We start from the raw sequence: 21,048 nt of genomic DNA, 5'->3' as shown, positions 1-21,048 counted from the left end.
AAAAAAAATAAAATAAAAATAAAAAAAAATACTGTTACAGAAAAGAAAAAGAATCAAAACCAAGAACAGTTAGTTTTAGTAGATGTTTCTTTGGTTTTACCTTTCCTTTCCCCCAAGAAAATGAAGGTCTAAAAAGTTATGCACTTCAGTGTACTTAGTTAAAATAATTTTTTTCTTTTATTTTTCCCCGTTTTCATCCTCCTCCCCACCCCCAAGGGTTCCTCTGTGTAACAGCTTTGGCTGTCCAGAAACTCACTCTGTCTGGATAGATCCTCCAGCATCTGTCTCCTAAGTGCTGGGATTAAAGGCGGGAGCCACCACACTCAGTTCTAACTTTTCTTTTTTTTTATTTGGTTTTTCGAGACAGGTTTCTCTGTAGCTTTGGAGCCTGTGCTGGAACTAGCTCTTGTAGACCAGGCTGGCCTCGAACTCACAGAGATCCTCCTGCCTCTGCCTCCTGAGTGTTGGGATTAATAAAGGCATGTGCCACCACCACCCAGCTCTAACTTTTCTTTTTGTATGATTGTATAAGCCCTATTTGTTTTTACTTGAAATGGCCCTTTCTTCTTAAAACAATACATAAAATGTTAGTTTTTTTATGTTAAATCTATTGAAATGTGTGTATTCAAAATGCTGTTTGTTTCAATGTTTTTGTTATAAAAATTGCATTTTCTTTGAATTAAATTAAATCAGTGGTTTTCAGATTTCCTAATGCTGCCGCCCTTTAATATAGTTCCTCATGTAGTGCTGACGCCCAGCCATAAAGTTATTTTTGTTGCTATTTCATAACTGTAATTTGCTACTGTTATGAATTGTAATGTAAATATCTGTGTTTTATGATAGTGTTAGGCTGCTCCCCTGACTCCAAAGGGGTCAAGACCCACAGGTTGAGAACCACTGGATTAGCTAGCTAATAAACACCTGCATTGTGTAAGGAAGTGTTTGCAAACAACAAAGCAAATATAGAACTTGGCCCCTTTGTTAGGCAGTGTGGCATAATGCTTAAGATGAAAGGCTCAAAACCTGTATTTCTTCAGAGCTGTGTGATTTGTGGACAAGTTACTTAGTTTCCTTATATGTAAAATAGAGGTAATATGATAATTGCTTTTTGGCCTTTTGGCTAAGATAAAGTGGAGATCATTTATCATATTGTTTGAGAAATAAAAGAAACAATTTTTTTTTTTTTTTTGGTTTTTCGAGACAGGGTTTCTCTGTGGCTTTGGAGCCTGTGCTGGAATTAGCTCTGTAGCCCAGGCTGGTCTCGAACTCATAGAGATTTGCCTGCCTCTGCCTCCCGAGTGCTGGGATTAAAGGCGTGCGCCACCATCGCCCGGCAAGAAACAATTTTTGTTTGAGAAGAATTGTCAAACACTCCAGTGCTCAGCACATTGGTAAATACTCTTCTGTTAGCTTTTTTTGTTTTAGTGTTTTGTTTGTTTTTTTTTTTAATTATTAAGGAGGAAGCCATTTTGCTAAGTTACATTAAATAATCTATAAATCTTAAGTAGATTGATTTATTCAACAAGTATTTTTTGGTCTTCTATTTGCTAGATACTTTTCTAGGAGAGTCAGAAGCAGTAATACAAAGTCTGATTTCATAAAGCTTGTTATTATTATGGATTAAATGGCAATAATAAAGAGTAACAGAATTTATAAGGTTAATATAGTTAAAAGAAGCAAAAATCAACATAGTTAAATAAAATTTAAGAAAAATTCACTGGAAACATTTTCTTTTGCAGTGTGTCTTATATTTATGGGTCTTGAAGATTCTATACCCAAGCACATTATTTCTTCTGAGAGGCAACCATGAATGCAGACACCTTACTGAATATTTTACCTTTAAGCAGGAATGTGAGTACTTTCAGGGAAAATATTTTCAGTGGTTCTTTTGGGATGACATAGATAGTAAGAGATATGAAGACTTTACAGTATAACACATAAGAACAGATTCCATGTACATTTTTGAGAAAAAATGTTAAGTATTTTCAAGTTTTATTTCCTGTTAACATTTTATGGATGTACCTAAGAATAGTTTGGATTTTTTTCATATATTTTTGAACGTCTTAAAAGTGGTGTGATAACTTTATGTATTTATAAAGCTATATGTATTTAACAAAGACCAAGAGAGGTGGTGGTATTGTTTCATGACAGATTTTTATCAAAAGGTTTATTTTTATTTTATGTGTTTGAGTGTTTTTTCTGTATGCACATACATATGTACCACATGTATGCCTGGACGTCAGAAGATCCCGTGGAACCTGAGTTACAGATGGTTATGAGTTGCTATGTAGGTGCTTGGAATCTAACTCTGGTCCTCTGCAAGAACAACCAGTGCTCTAAATCTCTGAGCCATATCTCCAGGCCTCCTTTGCAGACTTCTTTGTCCCAATTTTAAGGCATCCTGAAAAACATATATTTATCTTGTCACCATTATAGACCATTTCAAGCATAGTTAATGAACTCAGATTACTATTTCTTAAAATTTATTTTTACTGCTTTAAATTTTGTATATGTCTTTGGGTATGTATGTGTACATATGTGGAGTACTCCTGGAGGCCAGAAGCATCATATCTCTTTGAAGCTGGAGTTAGAGATGCCTGTGAGTTGCTTGGTATGCATGCTGGGAATTGAACTCGGGTCCTTTGGAAGAACAAGTGCACTTAGCTATTGAGCCACTTCTCCATACCTGAATTGAAATTCTTAACCTACAGTATTTATCCTTTTTCTTGCTAATAAAGCAATAATAACCTATCCACACACTAGATGATATAGAGCAGTGTTGACTTTTTTCATACTTTAAACTTGCATGTGGTGATATTTTGTTTGTGCTTTAACAAATAAAGCTTGCCTGAGAATCAAGAGTGTGGAGTGAGCCACTAGTTAGCCATAGAGGCCAGGCCACACATCTTTAATCTCAGAATTCGGGAGGCAGATGGTTCTCTGTGAGTTAAAGGCAACCCTGGGCTATACTACATTGATCCAGTCGCAAAGTGACACAGCCAGGAGGTGGGGGCTCACACCTTTAATCCCAGTATTTGGGAGTCACCCACACCTTTAATCCACTAGGGAGGTAGAGACAGGAAAGGGATATGGCTGAGCGAAGAGAGGAATATAAGGAGAGGAGACACAAGTGCAAGGCATTCAGTCTAAGGACTTGAAGAGGCAGGATGATTTTGTAGAGGTAGGAACTAATGGCTTGATGGCTCTGCTTTTCTGATCTTTCAGCTTTCAGCCCCTAATATCTGACTCCAGGTTTCTGTTATTAAGACCAATTATAAATTGCAATATGTTGAGCTTGTTTAATTAATATCTGCAACCATATTAAGTCTTCAAATTAAGTTCTGAAAATAGGAGTTTTATTCCATGATGTTAGAGGGACCCCTTGTACATACACAAATGTATATATTGCATAAGTCTCATAAAAATATATAGTATTTACTTATAACTTGTGTATATTCTCTCATAGACTATCTTTTTTTTTTTTTTTTTTTTTTTGGTTTTTCGAGACAGGGTTTCTCTGTGGCTTTGGAGCCTGTCCTGGAACTAGCTCTGTAGAGCAGGCTGGTCTCGAACTCACAGAGATCCTCCTGCCTCTGCCTCCCGAGTGCTGGGATTAAAGGCGTGTGCCACCACCGCCCGGCTCATAGACTATCTTTAATACCTACTATGGTGTAAATGCTGTGAAAATAACTGAAGTTATTGTATTGTTTAGGAAATACTTAAAAGGGAACAGATAAGTCTATGTGTTGATTGTGAAGGAATATTTTTTCTAAATAATTTTTGATCAGAGGTTGGCTTAGTCAACAGATAAAGAACCCGCTAATACAGAGACCTGATTGTAATTTTAAAACTGCCTGGGCATGACAGCACATGTGTTTCATCTTAGCCCTTAGAAGGCAGGGGTAGGCGGATCTCTCTGTGTTTGAGGCCAGTCTGGTCTACATAGCAACTTCCAGGGCTGCATATTTGAGACCCTGTCTTTAAAAAAAGTAAAAAGTAGAGACATGTAGACAAAGAGGAAACAACATAGAATACAGCCATCTAACTTCAAGAATGAGGAGTCAAAAATATAAGATGAAATATAGAAAATATGTGTTGATTTAAGAGTTCAAATTAAAATTTTTATTAAACCACATTGCTAAACAGTTGACTTATCAGTTAAGATTCACTGGGTTCTTAATGTATAGGAATTTTCTATTTTTAAATTTATTTGTAATTATGTATATGTGCATGTGTCTCTCTGGGAGTTGGTGAGTGTCAGTGCCTGTGAAGACCAGAGATTTGGAAAGGCATGGAGCAATTTCAGATAGTTGTGAGCCACCTGATGTGTATGCTAAGACTCAGACTCCAGTGCTTTGGAAGAGCAAGAAGTTCTCTGAGTTGCTGAGCCATATCCTTAGCTCCAGGAGTTTTCTTATGTTTGGTTGTTAACTAAAGATTAAGGTTTGGCCGGGCGGTGGTGGCGCACGCCTTTAATCCCAGCACTCGGGAGGCAGAGGCAGGCGGATCTCTGTGAGTTCGAGACCAGCCTGGTCTACAGAGCTAGTTCCAGGACAGGCTCCAAAGCTACAGAGAAACCCTGTCTCGAAAAACCAAAATAAATAAATAAATAAATAAATAAATAAATAAATAAATAAATAAATAAAGATTAAGGTTTAATAATCCTCCCTGCCCCCATGCATGTGCATATTTTATATTTTTGGTTGTGAGCCTAGCCTTCTATAGTGGCTGAGCCGTCTCTCCAGACTGCATGTGCATATTTTCCCACATTTTGACCCAGGCAGAAAGACACCATAGGACCCCTCTCAGCTTGGACACCCTGTGGTTAAGATAGACTTGTGTCAGTCCAGGGTGGGGGTGAGGCTGGCCGGGTGCCAGCAGCGCAAGCCTTTGCCTTTATTCCTAGCACTTGGGAGGCAGAGGCAGGTGGATCTCTGACTTCAAGGCCAGCCTGGTCTATAAGAGCGGTTCCAGGACAGACTCCAAAGCTACAGAGAAACCCTGTCTTGAAGAACCAGAAAGAGAAAAAAAAGATAGACTTATGTCTTGAAGTTAGAAGTAAATAAATAAGGGGGGGAGAGAACTTTTTTTTTTTTTAGATGACTATCAAATATCCATTTAAAAAGTCACTTAAAACATTTAGAAATTTAAAAGCGTATTGGACTCAGGAATGTGCATATTTCCTTAAAAATAAATGATAATTTGATTTGATAGGATTTTTTTCTTTCATGTATTTCTGATTAGCTTCCTGCTTTATTGTTTGTTTTAAGCCTTTATTTAGATAAGAGGAACCTGGTACTCCTCCAATTTTTTAAGTGGGTGAACTTTGAATTTCATTGTGATGATGTGATCTTGTTGTAATAATAATTTTAGGGTTTCTTAGTATTAGAATTAAGTTAGTGTTAAAACTTTAATCCCAAAGTACAGTTTTATTTATTTATTTTTTTAAGTGTATTGGTGTTTTGCATGGGTGTAGAGTCCCCTGGACCTGGAGTTATATTCAGACAGTTGTGAGCTGCCATGTGGGTACTGGGAATTGAACCCTGGTCCTCTGGAAGAGCAGTCAGTGCACTGAGCCATCTCTCAGCCCCTTTAATTTTTTTTTAATTAGTTGTATGGAAGTTCAAAATTGAACTGTTTTTAGAGATTTTATTTGTTTGTTTATTTATTTATTTATTTGATTTTCGAGACAGGGTTTCTCCGTAGCTTTTGATTCCTGTCCTTTAATTAGCTCTTGTAGACCAGGCTGGTCTCGAACTCACAGAGATTAGCCTGCCTCTGCCTCCCGAGTGCTGGGATTAAAGGCGTGCTCCACCACCACCCGGCTATTTACTTATTTTTAAATAATATTTTAGGACCATCAACTACATATCCAAAATAAACTTAGAGAGAACACATATTTATCTTTGTGAGACTGATAACTTTGCATATTTCTGTTGAATCTTAGGATGGAAGAGGCTTTAAAAAAATCTTTGTACTGTAAACTTCATTCTTCGTGGTGTTATATTTCTGTGAATCTTAACAATTGTATAGTATTGGTCACCACTGTATTCATGGTACAGAAGTTACTTTGTGCCGTAAATTCATTTTTGCTGATTTTTGTTGTTGTTGTTGTGCTTTTTTTTACCCAGTCTCAACTTCTGACTCCATGTAGGTATTTTCTGTGTTATAGTTTCCCTACTTTAATTTTAGTAGTCAGTTTAGGACATTTCCCTTTAATAGTTGAAAGTAGCTATTTCAAACTCACTAAAAAAAAAAAAAACTATATTATGAAGAGAATAAGAAATAAAAATCCAGTATTGGTGTATATTTTAAGAATAATTGGGCTTGTGAGATGCTTCAGTAGATAAAGGCACTTGAGACCAAACCTGATAATCTGAATTCATCACCTAAACCCATGTTATGGAAGGAGAGAACTGAATCTTGCAATTGTGTGTGTACACACACACACATACACACATACATCTAAATAAATGTAAAAACAAATTTAAAATAACTGAAATTTTTCAAATGCTAATATTTTTCTCTTTCTAGGTAAAATTAAGTATTCCGAAAGAGTCTATGAAGCTTGTATGGAAGCTTTTGACAGCTTGCCCCTTGCTGCACTTCTAAACCAACAATTTCTTTGTGTTCATGGTGGACTTTCACCGGAAATACATACACTGGATGATATTAGGAGAGTGAGTATAACCAACCTCTGAAGTTGGTTTCTTTTCACAGTATTCTTTTTTTTTATTATTATTATTAGAATTATTTATTATATACAGTGTTCTGTCTGTCTGCGTGTCTGCCTGCAGGCCAGAAGAGGGGCCCCAAATCTTATTACAGGTGGTTGTGAGACACCATGTGGTTGCTGGAAATTGAACTTAGGACCTCTTGGAAGAGCCATCTCTTCAGCCCCTGTTCACAGTATTTTTGATTTAGAGAGGTTTTTGTTTTTTAAGACAGGGAAATCTCTGTAGATCAGGATGACTTTGAATTCAGAGATCTGCCTGCCTCTGCCTCCCTGAAGCCACCACCCAGATAGAGAGTTTTTAAAGTCTTCAAGTTTAGCATTAGATTTATTTTCACTGGTAAAATTAGGTATTGATAAAAATTAATGTTGCCAAGCAGTGGTGGCACATGCCTTTAATTCCACCACTAGGGAGGCAGTTGCAGGCAGATATCTGAGTTTGAGGCCAGCCTGGTCTATAGAGTGAGTTCCATGACAGCCTGTCTTGGGGGGGAAAATTAATGTACTGATTAATAGACTGATTTCAAAGAAATACTTCTTGATCCTTTAGAACAGTGTAGTGCAGACTGTATTCAAGTTGCTATCCCTTATATACATTCTGTCTTCACTTGGTGAGTTATTTCTTCTTTGTGTCTTTTATTCACAGTTAGATAGATTTAAAGAGCCACCTGCATTTGGACCAATGTGTGACTTGTTATGGTCTGATCCTTCTGAAGACTTTGGAAATGAAAAATCACAAGAACATTTTAGTCATAATACTGTTCGAGGATGTTCTTATTTTTATAAGTAAGGAAAAATGTCCAAAACTAATCACATTTTAATTATGTAACATAATTTGTACTTCATAAAAAAAGGATGGTTTTACTTAATTTACTCTTTTCCCCCTACAGCTATCCAGCAGTGTGTGAATTTTTGCAAAACAATAATTTGTTATCGATTATTAGAGCTCATGAAGCTCAAGATGCAGGGTAAGAATTCTGTTTCCCTGACCCAAATTTACACTTGAATGCATATCATACTTAGTGATCATGATTGATGCTTTACGATGCATATTAAGCTATTTGTTTTGCAGCTATAGAATGTACAGAAAAAGTCAAACTACAGGGTTCCCTTCATTAATAACAATTTTTTCGGCACCTAATTACTTAGATGTCTACAATAATAAAGGTAAGATGTTGTTGATAAAAAGAAAAATCTGTATAGACAACTTAGCCTTTTAATTTACTTTAAAAAATATTAGGGGGCACTGTTTGAAACTGTCCAAATCTCATAAAAACTAAGATATAAGGGAGGGGAGAGAAAAAGAAGTAAAATTGAAAATGTGCAACCAAGTTGTGTGCAACCTGCTCTGCAACCTGTTGCTCATAAAGCCATTTGTAAAAGTGCTCAGAGTTAAGCACAACCACAGACGATTTTCTTAAACCCCCTCACTTAAATCTTCTCTTATAACTGAAAGAATGTTTTCTTGTCTGTATAGTTTTTGCTATCACCGTTTTGTTTATTTGCAGTGTCTGCTTGTTTATTATGTTGTTTGTTTTTATGTTCATAAGTACATGTTTTCTTCTCTTGTTTTCGAGTTTTCTTTTGTCCCAGTAGTCTTTTATTACTGCCTCAAGATTTTATTTGAGCCTTAAAAAAAATCCCCTATGGTCTACTTTTAGAAGGCTCCCTCTCTTCCTTTCATTTGCCTTTAGATTTTTTTTATACCCTTCTTTACCTCCTTTTCCAGTAGCGTCCATTTTCCTTCCTTTGCTCCTAATTTTATCTGACTATAAAGATTAGATTTCATTTTATTCTTAACATAACTTTCTGATTGAGAAGCTTCAGGGTCATAATCTAATTAAATGTGTTCCTGGGACATGGAAGATGAGATGGGCTTTACATAGTTCATGTCTTCAGAGGAGAGAACTTAGAGGCCAGTTTCTATTCTGTCTTGACATGTCTAGAATTCAGTTGACTATTTCGTAGCTTTAAAGTCAGACTAGAGTAGATGTGCCAGGATAAATCAACAGAAGGTTGATGATGTTAAAAGGTGCATTTAGAAAGATAATGAGGTCATTGCTAAATGCGGGTCATGGTTTGAAAGAGAAGAGTTTTTGGTGGCACTAGTTGACATTTAAAAGATTAAACTTTATCTGGAATTAAACAGCATACTAGATCATTTTTATATAGAATATGCTATAGGAATATAGAGATACCTAATGAAATATGGCTTCATTTTTTTTATAAGTAGCATCCCTAAGTTAATCAAGAACAGAATTGATTGTTTGCATCTGTCTGCTAGTACTCTCACTATTCAGCTCTGTTTTCTCGTAATGTAAAAGGAGTGCCTAGTCAGTGTTGAGTTGACTGCTGCCTTGGTGCCTGTTCTCATTCAGTTGAGCTTAGGAGGCTAAGGAAATCGGTTTTTATAATTTTCAAAACTGAAACTCAAACCAGTGAGTCTGCTCTGTTAGAATCAAATGTCTCAGTATTTCTGATTTGTGCATAATTGATGCTTATGATTTGAGTGTTTATATTAGAGTGGGCATCTTTGTGATCTTTCATTCCCACCCATAAGGCAATTTTCTAGATTTCTTATTTTTCTCTTTTTCTCCTTTAAATAAAAAGTCTGAGATGTTGGTATCAGCCCATAATTTCTGAGGGTACTCTTAAAATATTTTTATTCAACATATGCGTTGGTTAAGGGGGAAGACATACCTATTGAATTAATGGTAACCCAAAGCAAGGTTGCTTTTGGTTCTATGTTAACCAGAATTTTAAATGTTGAATTTAACATCTCTATTATTAAAATAAAAGAGAGAGGACAATAACCCACCCACTCATAAGATGAACAGTCCTCTGTGGCTGTGTTTCCCTGTCATGATGTACATTCTGTCTGAAATCCTAAGCACCAAGCAACTTAATCATGAACTGAAATCTCAAAATTACCAGCCAGAGTAAACCTTCATTTCTGAGTTGAAAAAAAGATCACACATTTCTAAAATACTTCATGGCTAGAGTTGGCTCACAGCCATAAATAAAATATTTTGTACTTTTTTAATGGTTTCATGTGGAATACATTCTCTGATCTTAAACCTTTGAGATAGAGAGAGTAGACACTTTGGTCCATTTTATAAATGAACAGACTAGTTAAATGATCATCTGTTGCATAGCTAGCCTTCTAATTCCATGTTCCACAAAGTAAAATAACCAGTACCTGAGATTTAAGTTGATTATGGCTTATAATTGTATTGGGATATTAGGAAGATATCTAAAATTGAGGTCAATATGTATCCCTGGATTATTAGTTACATTGTTTTGCTCTTCTGGTTATTTTAATAGATATTTTTTCCCTAAATAAAGTAAAATGTTTGTTTGATGTAGTTTCACCTGATTTCATGTACTAAGTGAAATAAACACATTTATACATTCATAATTTCTAAATTGGTGGGGTTTTTTAGTTGCCTTGTTGAATTTAGCTGTTCCTATTAGCTTGCTTGCTATTAAAAGAATCTTTTTTTAATTCTTGAACTTTGTGAGATTAAAAAAAAAAACTAGAAAATTGCCCATTGCCATTCTGTGTTTCCCTTAAAAATTGATTTTCACAATTTTGGGTTTATTAAAGTGCATGTTTATCATTGGATTATAAAGTAAAATAAGCATTCTGGAAAGAATTTAAAAATTTCATTAATAATGGGTAAATATTTTATATTTTTGTGTATTTTAAGTTGGGCATGGTGTTACATACCTTTAATATTAGCACCCAGGAGGCAGAGGCAAGCTGAACTCTGTGAGTTCAAGGCCAGCCAGGGCTATACAGTGAGATCCTGTGTACAGAAGAAAAATAATGTGTATTATTGCCAAAAATTGATTTCTGTCTCCTACTACCAAGCCCGGATTCTACTTGTCCCTCTATCTTAAACGGATACTATACTTTATGTGTTTGATGCTCTTCAGCCTAAAGACAGTTTGCTATATTGATATTCAACTTATCTTGCAGCTGCTGTACTAAAGTATGAAAATAATGTGATGAATATTCGACAGTTTAATTGTTCTCCACATCCTTACTGGTTGCCCAATTTTATGGATGTCTTCACATGGTCTTTACCATTTGTTGGAGAAAAAGGTATATTTTTGGTTTGGTTTGCTTTGTTTTGTTTTACAAAATAATTATTTCACTACTTTTACATTTACTCTGGTTTACTATCATAGACACATACTTGCTAGAGGAAACTGAAGCCTGACTCCACTGTGCCTACAGCTTGACTTGTGTCTGTGGCCATGGATATGACAGCCTCAAAGATATTTTGGTTCAATGTTTACAGCCCCCATGTGAGGATGGGGACTGGGAGAGGATTTATAAATAGCCTGATGTTGTCTTCAGCTGTTGGATTTTCTTTCGTTTTGTCTTAAGCCTAAATCTTTTATGGAGGGTTAGATTTCGTTCGGAATGGACACTTCCTTCATATTCTAATACCGTTTATGGAGATTTCACAGCAGTTTATTGACGAATTTAATAGTCTTCATTTTGTCAATGTTAGTTATTTTATATTGCATCTATATTCTAAGAGAAGTAGAGAAACCCAGGTTTTGTCTAACTATGAAATCTATAAATTCTTCTATATCAAAAATATGCATCTATTTTTACTAATGATGCTGTCTCACGGATGTTGAGAAATAGCTATTAGAACTTTTACCTTTGAGAAATAACCGTTAGGCTTTTAAAGAGAAAATAAATGTTCTTTAAGAATTTTTTCCCCTAGTTTTGTAGAATTTGGATTTTGTTGCCTTCTTTTTCATGTTAGTGTTCTTTTTTCTTTCTTTCTTTCTTTTTTCTTTTGTTTTTTAACAAGGCAGCGCATTAGATTTCATATGTGGTAAATTAACAATCTGAGAATAGAGATAGACTTATAAAACATTTTGTTCTATACCCCCTCTGTTTCACACCTCTTCCATGTTACAGAATGTTCCCTTTTTTGTGATAGTCACTACTTTCAAGGCAATTTTTGATTCTAAAATTCAGAATTAATAATGACACTGTGCATGTTAGAATTTTTGCAGATTGCTTTTCCTCTTCTGCATGTACTCAGTGGTCCGATGTTACGTTTATAGGGAGATAGAGTTACCCAATTTACCATTTGAGAAGGGGACTAGTTAAGGGCTTAGATGGAAAGGATGCATTACACTTACAGCCTTCTATCTTTGGGGTATGAGAAATAGTTCACTCATAGCATCATCAAGCTAAAAGGAATTTAAGAATTCATCTCTCTCATTTTGTTGTCTCTAGGCTAGATTGCAGCTCAGCTACTTTAATATAAGATTATGAGGATGGAGGATGGAGAGCAAAAGGATAAAGAGGAAAATGGTCATTTGTAGATTCTAATTTAGTTATCTTATACCTCCTTGTACTATTTCATAATAGCTAATGTTTTTGCTATGAATGTTTAAACAAAACAGATCATATATAGCCTGTAAGTGACTTTAATAATTTATATTGACCACTTCTTATTGAGAGATCAGAAAATTTAAGCTGGTTTTGTTTGTCTGCTACAAGTGGAAAGAGGATGGAGAGCAAAGCTGGGCATAGTGCCTTGTTCCTTAATACCTGCATTCAGGAGGTGGAGGCAGGAGTATTGGCAAGTTCAAAGCCACATTATGCACTTCAGGTCATCCATGGCTACAGAGTGAGACCTCAAACTATTGGCAATCTTGCTTTGACCTCTAAAGTATTGGATTATAGTCAGTAGCCATTTCCTCTCTTTTTCAGAACTACTTTCTTATTTCATTTTTTTCTTTTAAAACAAAATGGAGTTGGAGTTGAACTAGTGGTCCACACTTTTTTAAAAAAATATTTATTTTTATTTTATGTACACTTACGTTTTGCCTGCATATATGTCTGTGTGAGAGTGTCATATCCCCTGGAACTGGAGTTACAGACAGTTGGTGAGTGTCATGTCGGTGCTGGGAATTGAACACAGGTCCTATGGAAGATCAGCCAGTGCCCTTAATTTTTAATCTCAGCACTTGAGAGGTGAAGGCATGAGGATCAGGAAATTAAGGTCATCCTCTGCTATATCTTGAGTTTGAGACAAGTCTGAACTAGCTTCCTCCTAACCCACTCTGCCCAAAATCTCAATACTGGAAAATTTTTAATGTATATTAATACTGTGAATTCCTGTGTACCAATTATTCACCTTGTACAGTTATCAAATCACCACCAAATCTTTATCATTAATATTCCTAGTCAGTATTACCTTTGTATATCTAAACTGTTTTGAAGCATTTTTTGTCTATACCTATTTTAGACTGTATCTCTAAAAGACGGAGACTCATTTTTAAGTTTACATTAAAACATCTGTTAATTTCTTAATACAGAACATATTAATTCATTTTGAGAAAGGGAAAATTGATATGTAAATATATGTATATGTGGAGAACATTTTTCATATTTTCTTGTTTTGGGGGGTGGGTGTTTCTAGACAGGGTTTCTCTGTTTAGCCCTGACTGTCCTCAAGCTCAAGGATCCTCCTGTGTATACCACCACTGCCCCGCTCATGTTTTCATATAGCTGAAATGAATTGGTAAACTTGTGTTTATTACCCCTAATTTAAGGACCTTTATAGTAGACCATCTTGCAAGACTTTTTTTTTTTTGAGACAGTTTCTGTCTATGAAGCTCTTGTTGCTTAGCCTAGACCTGACCTGATTTCATGACCCTCTTGCTTCGTTCTCCCAGATTACTGCTATATACCACCAGTCTTAATTTAGCAGTCATTTCTTTAAAACAAACAAACAAACAAACAACAACAATAACAACAACAAAACATGTTTTGAAAGGCTTCACAAAACTACAAATTATCTTTGTACGGTGGCAGGGTGGGGGCATATTAATCTCTGTAGTGTTCCCATGTAAGTATATTTGCTCCTGAAGCCAGCAATAGTGGCCCTCTAACCACTTGATGTATGGTCTCCATGGATTGTTATAGACATTTCATATAAATGGAATAATACAATATGTAGTGGTTTTTTATTTGTACTGGCTTCTTTCCAACATTCTCCCCTTTTTTAAATTTAAAAAAAAATTATTTGTGTATATGAGTGATCTGTTGGCTTTATACCAGAAGAGGGCATCAGATCCCACTCTAGATGGTTGTGAGCCACCATGTGGTTGTTGGGGACTGAACTTAGGGCCTCTGAAAGAGCAGCTAATGCTCTTAACCCCTGAGCCATCTTTCTAGCCCCTATTTTGGTTGTTTTTGTGTAAATGTTTATATGGAAGCTGGTACAGATAGTCTGGGTGCCTGTGTATGCATAGACATGTGGAATCCAGAGGACAACCTTGGGAATATCATCATTGTTCTTCTACATTGATTTTTTTTGTTTGTTTGTTTTGTTTTGTTTTGTTTTTCGAGACAGGGTTTCTCTGTGGTTTTGGAGCCTGTCCTGGAACTAGCTCTGTAGACCAGGCTGGTCTCGAACTCACAGAGATCCGCCTACCTCTGCCTCCCGAGTGCTGGGATTAAAGGCGTGCGCCACCACCGCCCGGCCTACATTGATTTTTGAAACAGGCTCTCTCACTGGCTTGGGGCTCACCAAGGTTAGTTTATCTGCTCCAGTGTTACAAGTACAGCATAGCACATGCCACTGTGGCTTGTTTCAGAAGTTTGTGATTATGATAAAATTTAATATAATTCTTAAGAATTACCTAAACCATAAAGATTTACCTCTGTAATTGTGTGTGTGTGTTTTACAGTTTTAGTGACCTCTGTTCCATCTTGAACTAGTTTTCATACTAGTGTACTATGGATGGTGTCTGACCTGTTCTTTTTCAGTAGATAGACAATTTTTGAAAACTTTTCTTTATCTGCTGATTTTGACATTAACTGTAAACTTTTATTTCTGGACTCTCAGCTACTTTTCGTTTACCTATGAGACTATTTTACAGGTTTTGTGACTTCTTCATAAAATGTATGATGTAACCTCTTCTGGAAAACTGAAGACTAGTTTATAATTCCTCTCAGATGTTATTTATTGAAACTTTTGTATTTCTTAGCAGAGCTTTGGTATCTCTGAATTCCAGTTTCTCAGAGTTATTTTCTATTTCCTTGTTTTCATTTTAAAGTTTATCAGTTTTTAAAATTCTGTCATTCCTGCCATTACAAGGTATCCTATTGAATTATTGCTGTGCATACATGTGGGCAGGTGTATATAGCCATCTAACATCTCACTCTTTTCTTTTTGAATAGTAACTGAAATGTTGGTAAATGTTCTGAGTATTTGCTCTGATGATGAACTAATGACAGAAGGTGAAGACCAGTTTGATGGTATGAATACTCATTTACTATTTTTATTATGAAATGATAGCTCTTTAACTACTAAGTGTCAGTACAATCTATTTCAGAATAAAAAAGTCATTACTTTCCGGTGGCTATACTATTTGATAAGTGAGATTCATTCATGCGCCCCCCCCCCACATATTTTAAGTTTTGAGAATAATATTAGGTATTGTTTTTTAGTGATGTGGGACTTTTCAGAAAGGGGAAGTTTGGAAGGAAGAACAAAACAGAAAAATGGAGGTTGAAAGATGCAGTTCCTGATGAATATGGACATTAATTTTGATATGAAGAGGTTATTTAGTACCATGTTTATAGTACATCAGAAGCATTTCTGGATTCTCGAGGATTGTTTTCATTTCTTTACCAATGTAGGCTGTTCTCATTCTAGTGTGGTTATGTTCTAGAAGACCACTTATAGTTTGCTAGAAATTCTGGACGTTTTTTTTTTCCCATGGAAACAAGGTTTATATGTGGTTGTCTGCCTTTATATAAGCCAAAAAGCTTGTGTACCAAATGTGTATTTGTAGTATAAAGGAATACCATTAAAATTATTTGGCTTTATGTTTTTGAAATTTTTACTTAATAAATTTTTAAGCTACTTAATTTTTAACAATAAAATAAAAAGATAAGTAACTTAAAAGCTGAAAATTGTTGCATTCCTTATTCTTATGTATTTTTTTTTTTAAGATTTATTTATTGTGTATAGAACATTCTGCCTCCATGTCATTACATGGAGGCTGTGAGCCACCATGTTTTTGCTGGGAATTGAACTCAGGACCTCTGGAAGAGCAGCCAGTGCTCTTAACCACTGAGCCATCTCTCCAGCCCCTTATGTCTTTATTTTTGTACTTTTTGTAGTGTACTTATTTTTCTGGTAGTCCAGTATTCAGATTCTTTCTTGTGCTGATTATGGTCTATGTATTGGTAAGATTTTTAGGGAGATATAGTGCCTTTTTTTTTCTTTTATTTTCACCCTTCTTCTTTTTGAAATGGTCTCTTATACTTCAGGCTGGTCTCAAAACTCATCCTGTAGCTTATGACCTTGAGCTCCTAATTCTTTATTTCCTAATCATTGGTATTATAGGCATTATGTCATACCTGACTTGTTCTATTTTGTTCTTGCTGTGTAGCCAAGGCTAGGCTTGAAATACTGATCATCTTGCTTTAACCTTTTTTTTCTTTCGTTGGGCTGTATTATTGATATGTAACACCATATCTGATGTATGCCATGCAGTGGGGCTTGAACCTAAGGCTTTATGCATGCTAAGCAAGCCCTCTTCCAACTTAGTTGTTGCCCTAGCTCTCCTCCATTTTTTTCAGAAAGGTCTCTGTATGTAGTCCAGGCTTGCATAGAACTATGGCCAGCCTACCTGTCTACTTAGTGCCAGGGTATCTGACATGTGTTACAATCATGTCTGAGTGAAGTTTGATTTTAAACCTATTCATTTGTTGCAATACAAGTGTTGCTATTGCCATGTACTGGTGGCGGGCAGAGTTAATGCTTTTATTACTGTAGTTTTATTAATACCTTTAAAAGCAAATTTATGTCAGCTGTTTTTTGGGAGGGTTGGCTAGTAAATATTTTTTTCTCCCATAAGTATTTTAAAATAATTTACATATGGCTTTTTTTCTTAAAAAAATAAAAAGTGAATAGTTGTAAATTTTTTCTCCCTGTTCTGCTATCACTGTTCTAAGAAAAGGTCTAGGTTCAGACTCTAGTTTCTTCTAAATGAATCTGAGGAAAATTAGTTAAACTTTGGGGGTTATACTTCCTTCATCAGTTTGAGGATAATAATAACTGTTGATAATAATGTTACAGGTATTGAAATAATATTGAGGCGGTGATTGAAATGACTCTTGTCACATGCCTTTTTTGTTTTTCAGTTAAAGTTTTCTGGCAATTTGTCACTTTCTTTGAATTATCCAGTGGTTATTTTAATTGGTTTATATTAACTACATTTGAACCTAGAGTATTTTTTTTTCATTTAGAAGCATAATTATTTTAAAGGCTATCGGGGCTTTGTGCTAGAGTATTTTTTAAAATAATATTTAGCTTTCAAATTAAAGAATTCTTATTCTATAAAACTAATCCACTTACTGAAATTTACTCCATGGAATATATAACTATTCCTATTAGAATTAGGTGGGGTTTTTTTTGCAATTTTATTTATTTGTATTTTTGTGTGCATGAGTGTTTTGCTGTATGGACATCTGTGCACCACGGGTGTACAGTGTTCATGGAAGCCAGAAGAGGAAGTTGGATCCTTGAACTGGAGTTGCAGACATCTATGAACTGCCATGTTGGTGCTGGGAATCAAACCAAAATACTCTGAAAAGAGCAATCAGTGCTCTTCACTGCTGAACCATCCCTTCAGTCAGAAATAGTTTTTCTTTTTAACATTAAGTGAACTTGAAATTAGTATTTGCTTTTTTTTTTATTTTGTTCTCACTACTACTCAACTGCCATTTCTTTTTTAAATAGCTTATTTTTATTTTATGTTCATTGGTATTTTACCTGAATGTATGTCTGAGAGTGTTGGATCCCCTGGAGGTAGAGTTAAATCCAGGTCCTCTGGAAGAACAGCCAGTGCTTTTAGCTAAGGCATCTCTCCAACCCCTCAACTACTATTTTTAATATCATCTCTCCCTGTATTCAGGAATTGATTATTTTATAGATTTGTTTTACATTCAGTAAGATCAGTAGAAGTATTTCACATGGTAATTTTAATTTTTTTGTTTGTTTGTTTTTTTGAGACGGGGTTTCTCTGTAGCTTTGGAGCCTATCCTGGAACTAGCTCTTGTAGACCAGGCTGGCCTCGAACTCACAGAAATCTGCCTGCCTCTGCCTCCCGAGTGCTGGGATTAAAGGCGTGCGCCACCACCGCCTGGCTTTAATTTTTTTATATAACTTCTAAAAATATGTCATTTGCATTAGGTTGGTCGTATTTCATAATTTATTGTCATTTTATCAGTGTTTTTATCAGCATTGCCAATAGCATATTTAGTAGTAGTAGGTCATTTTCTTGAAATAAAAAAGTCAAAAGTTTCATAGTTAAGATTAACTTAGTACTTGGTTTGGGTACCTATAGTTTATATAGAGATAAATGTGATTGATTTTAAAGATTTAACAAGGGATAAACAAAAGCTTTTAATAATTGTTCCAAACAAACTAAGAAATTTTATCATGTGCCTAAAACAAGAACAATTAGAATATATATTCCTTTTAAACAGATTTTATTTATCTTAATGTTTTTCCTATTAATAAGACATAGCATAAATTATGCCAACTTATTTATTTATTTTATTATTCTTGCATTCCAGGGCTGAATTAAATGTCATCATTAAAGAGGCAGTATCATTTGATGAAAAAAAGATAATGGTTTAGTAGTACCTTTCTTTTTTTCTTTTTCTTTTTTTTGTTTTGTTTTGTTTTGTTTTGTTTTGTTTTGTCTTCTTTTTGTTGAGGCAGGGTTTCTCTGTGTACCTCTGACTGTTCTGGGACTCATTCTGTAGACCTGGCTGTCCTCAAACTCAGAGATTTGCCCTCCTCTCTGCCTCCTAAACACCTTTCAATTTTATTTGTAGCTATACAGTCTTGGAAAAGTCACCCAGCTTCTTAAGATCTTCTCATTTATAAAGTGAAAGAACAGAAAAGATGACATTTTAATCTCAAGTAACTTTTGCAATTTTCAGCACCATTTATGACAGTGTTTCTACGAGAAAATACAGACTTCTGTTTTGCATACTAGAAATAGATCCCTCACTGTTAGGATTATAGATGCAGTTACTTCTCACTTTTTTCATCCTTTCATTAACCAGGTTATTAGTATCAGGAATTCTAAGAAAAGAATAAAAAAATATGAATGAAGGAGTTTGCATAGAGGAATATGGAATTGTATTTGGGAGAGAAACCATTAAAAGAGTGGAAGAAAGTGAAGGGTGTTAGGATAGATGCTAAAGTTCAGCATAGGATCCAGAAAAGAAGTACTGGAGCATGCTACTGCCATTCTTCATTGTTTCTTTCCCTTTATGCTTTCTTTCTCTGTCCCTCCTTTCTCCTTTCCTTTTTGTTTATTTGGGTTTTTTTGGTTGTTTTTGAGACAGGGTTTTTCTGTGTAGCCACCCTGACTATCCTGGAACCTGCTCTGTAGACCAGGCTGACCTTGAACTTACAGAGATCCACCTGCCTCTGCCTCCTCAGTGCTGAATTAAAGGCCACCATGCCTAGCCTTTCTCCTTTCCTTTCATCATAATGACTTGACTTATCTCTTCTCATTCTCTTTTTCTGTCCCTCAGTGAAGCCATTCTACGGATCTGGGAAGAAATCTGACTTTAGAAAGAAAACTTGATAAAATGTGGTTTGGGATGGAGGTTGAATGAGGGTTTAGTTTTTCTTTAGAGAAAGGGAGAAAGTAGGATTAGAGATTTTCCAGAAACAGGAAAGAAAGAATAGTTTTTAGTTATTTGCTTTTGAGATTTGTTGAAATGGATGAAGGCTTTTATTGATGGCTCTTTGGTATTTTGTATTGTTTGCTTTGTGCTTGTATGAGTAGTTTTTTTTTTCAAGATAACCTTACATAAACATTGCATATAAAAATGTGTAGCATCCTTTTTTAGAGGTGTTAGTCATGAAAGAATTTTTGAGCACTGATTTCTATGATATTTAGAATGCATACATTTCTAGATATTTATCTTTTGTCTTCAGTTTGGTTAAAGAAATGCATAATCTATGTATTAACAATGCTACTACATAAAACTGTGGTTCCTATAATGCAATCAATCATATATTAGCATTAGAATGTAGGATCTGGAAAACTCAAACCACCTCCACTGTCTACTTTTAAAGCTGTTTACTTGTTTTGAAGCAATCTGTTACTATTTTTGCAAAAGGTGTCCCCCTGTCCCTAGATTGGATTGGGAACAAACAGAAAATAGTTAATTTTGAATATATGCAAGCATTCTACAATTCAGATTCAAGAAATCATGTCATGTTATGGAGTATGGGAGGTTCAGCTTTTTCTTTATTGTGAGTGGGTGAGCCTTTCTCCTGAGGAAAGTTACTCATATTTTCTGTACATGCTACAGATTTTGCATATATTGGTGTCCTTGAAGAATCATATGAGTTTGTATCTTATTTGTGTCATTGCTTTTCACTTAACATACTTTCATGGGCGGCATATTTACTTAGGGTTATTACTATAAATGTGTGATTGTTAGCATAGTCTTTTATTGGTCTTATGTGTTTTCACGTGATTTTTTTCTGTCCCTAATTATGTCTACTTTCATCAAAAATTATAATCATTCTATTCATATTTCTTTCTGAACACATATCTTTCAAGAAATCTTTGCTTTAGAGCTCTACCTTGTAGCATCTGTCTTTTATTTACCAAGTTCTATAGTACTACATTTTTCAAATAAAAGGGCCTTCATTTTTTCTCCCTTTCTTTATACATTCATCCTTCAATACCACTGCCAAGTTAAATTTCTATCTTTTTATTTGTCTCAACCACCTTTTCTCCATCATTCACTTCCTTTTTTCTGGACTCTCCATCTGAAGAACGGCTCATATATGGCAATAAAAAAGGTACAGACCAGACAGAGTAACATTGTTTTGAAATATGACTTCATAAGTTACCTCATGTCCATGTAAGTTGGCATATCTGTTGAGTAATGTTTTGAGAGTCTTTTTGGGCCTTTTGCAAATTAACATGAGTTAGTGTTTGATATTTTAGAAGTCATATTCCAAGACATCTGTCTTTCTGTGCATGGAAATAGTTTTCCCTCTTTTCATTCCTCTTGTTTTAAAATTTCATTCTTTTGCTTATTTGTAATGTTTTGTACTTTTTCCTGCATGATTAGGGGTGTTTGATTGTCTGTCTTATTCCCCAAAGTACCTTTAAAGTGGACATTTGCTTTAATATGATGCATGATGTGTTTGTAGACTGATTTTAAATCCTGATTTGTACAGTGTGTTTATGTTTCTTAAAATTTTTTATTT

At 35.1% G+C, this 21,048-nt stretch overlaps 1 protein-coding gene across 3 annotated transcripts in view; it reads left to right on the top strand.

Annotated features, from left to right (window-relative positions):
• Ppp3cb (protein phosphatase 3 catalytic subunit beta) overlaps window positions 1-21,048 on the top strand; it is a 46,935-nt gene that overhangs the window by 14,861 nt on the left and 11,026 nt on the right. For 2 of the 3 annotated variants that reach the window (XM_005367625.3, XM_005367624.2), the window contains exons 4-10: window positions 1,740-1,851; window positions 6,535-6,680; window positions 7,380-7,519; window positions 7,624-7,701; window positions 7,806-7,900; window positions 10,716-10,841; window positions 14,961-15,038. In XM_005367625.3, the coding sequence (XP_005367682.1) occupies window positions 1,740-1,851; window positions 6,535-6,680; window positions 7,380-7,519; window positions 7,624-7,701; window positions 7,806-7,900; window positions 10,716-10,841; window positions 14,961-15,038 (775 nt within the window). The remainder of the gene's footprint in view (window positions 1-1,739; window positions 1,852-6,534; window positions 6,681-7,379; window positions 7,520-7,623; window positions 7,702-7,805; window positions 7,901-10,715; window positions 10,842-14,960; window positions 15,039-21,048) is intronic. The other variant, XM_026789536.1, reaches the window with a different exon arrangement.

This window comes from Microtus ochrogaster, unplaced genomic scaffold (genome assembly GCF_000317375.1).
Source record: "Microtus ochrogaster isolate Prairie Vole_2 unplaced genomic scaffold, MicOch1.0 UNK21, whole genome shotgun sequence".
NCBI lineage: Eukaryota > Metazoa > Chordata > Mammalia > Rodentia > Cricetidae > Microtus > Microtus ochrogaster.
This window is presented reverse-complemented; position numbering and strand designations above follow the sequence as displayed.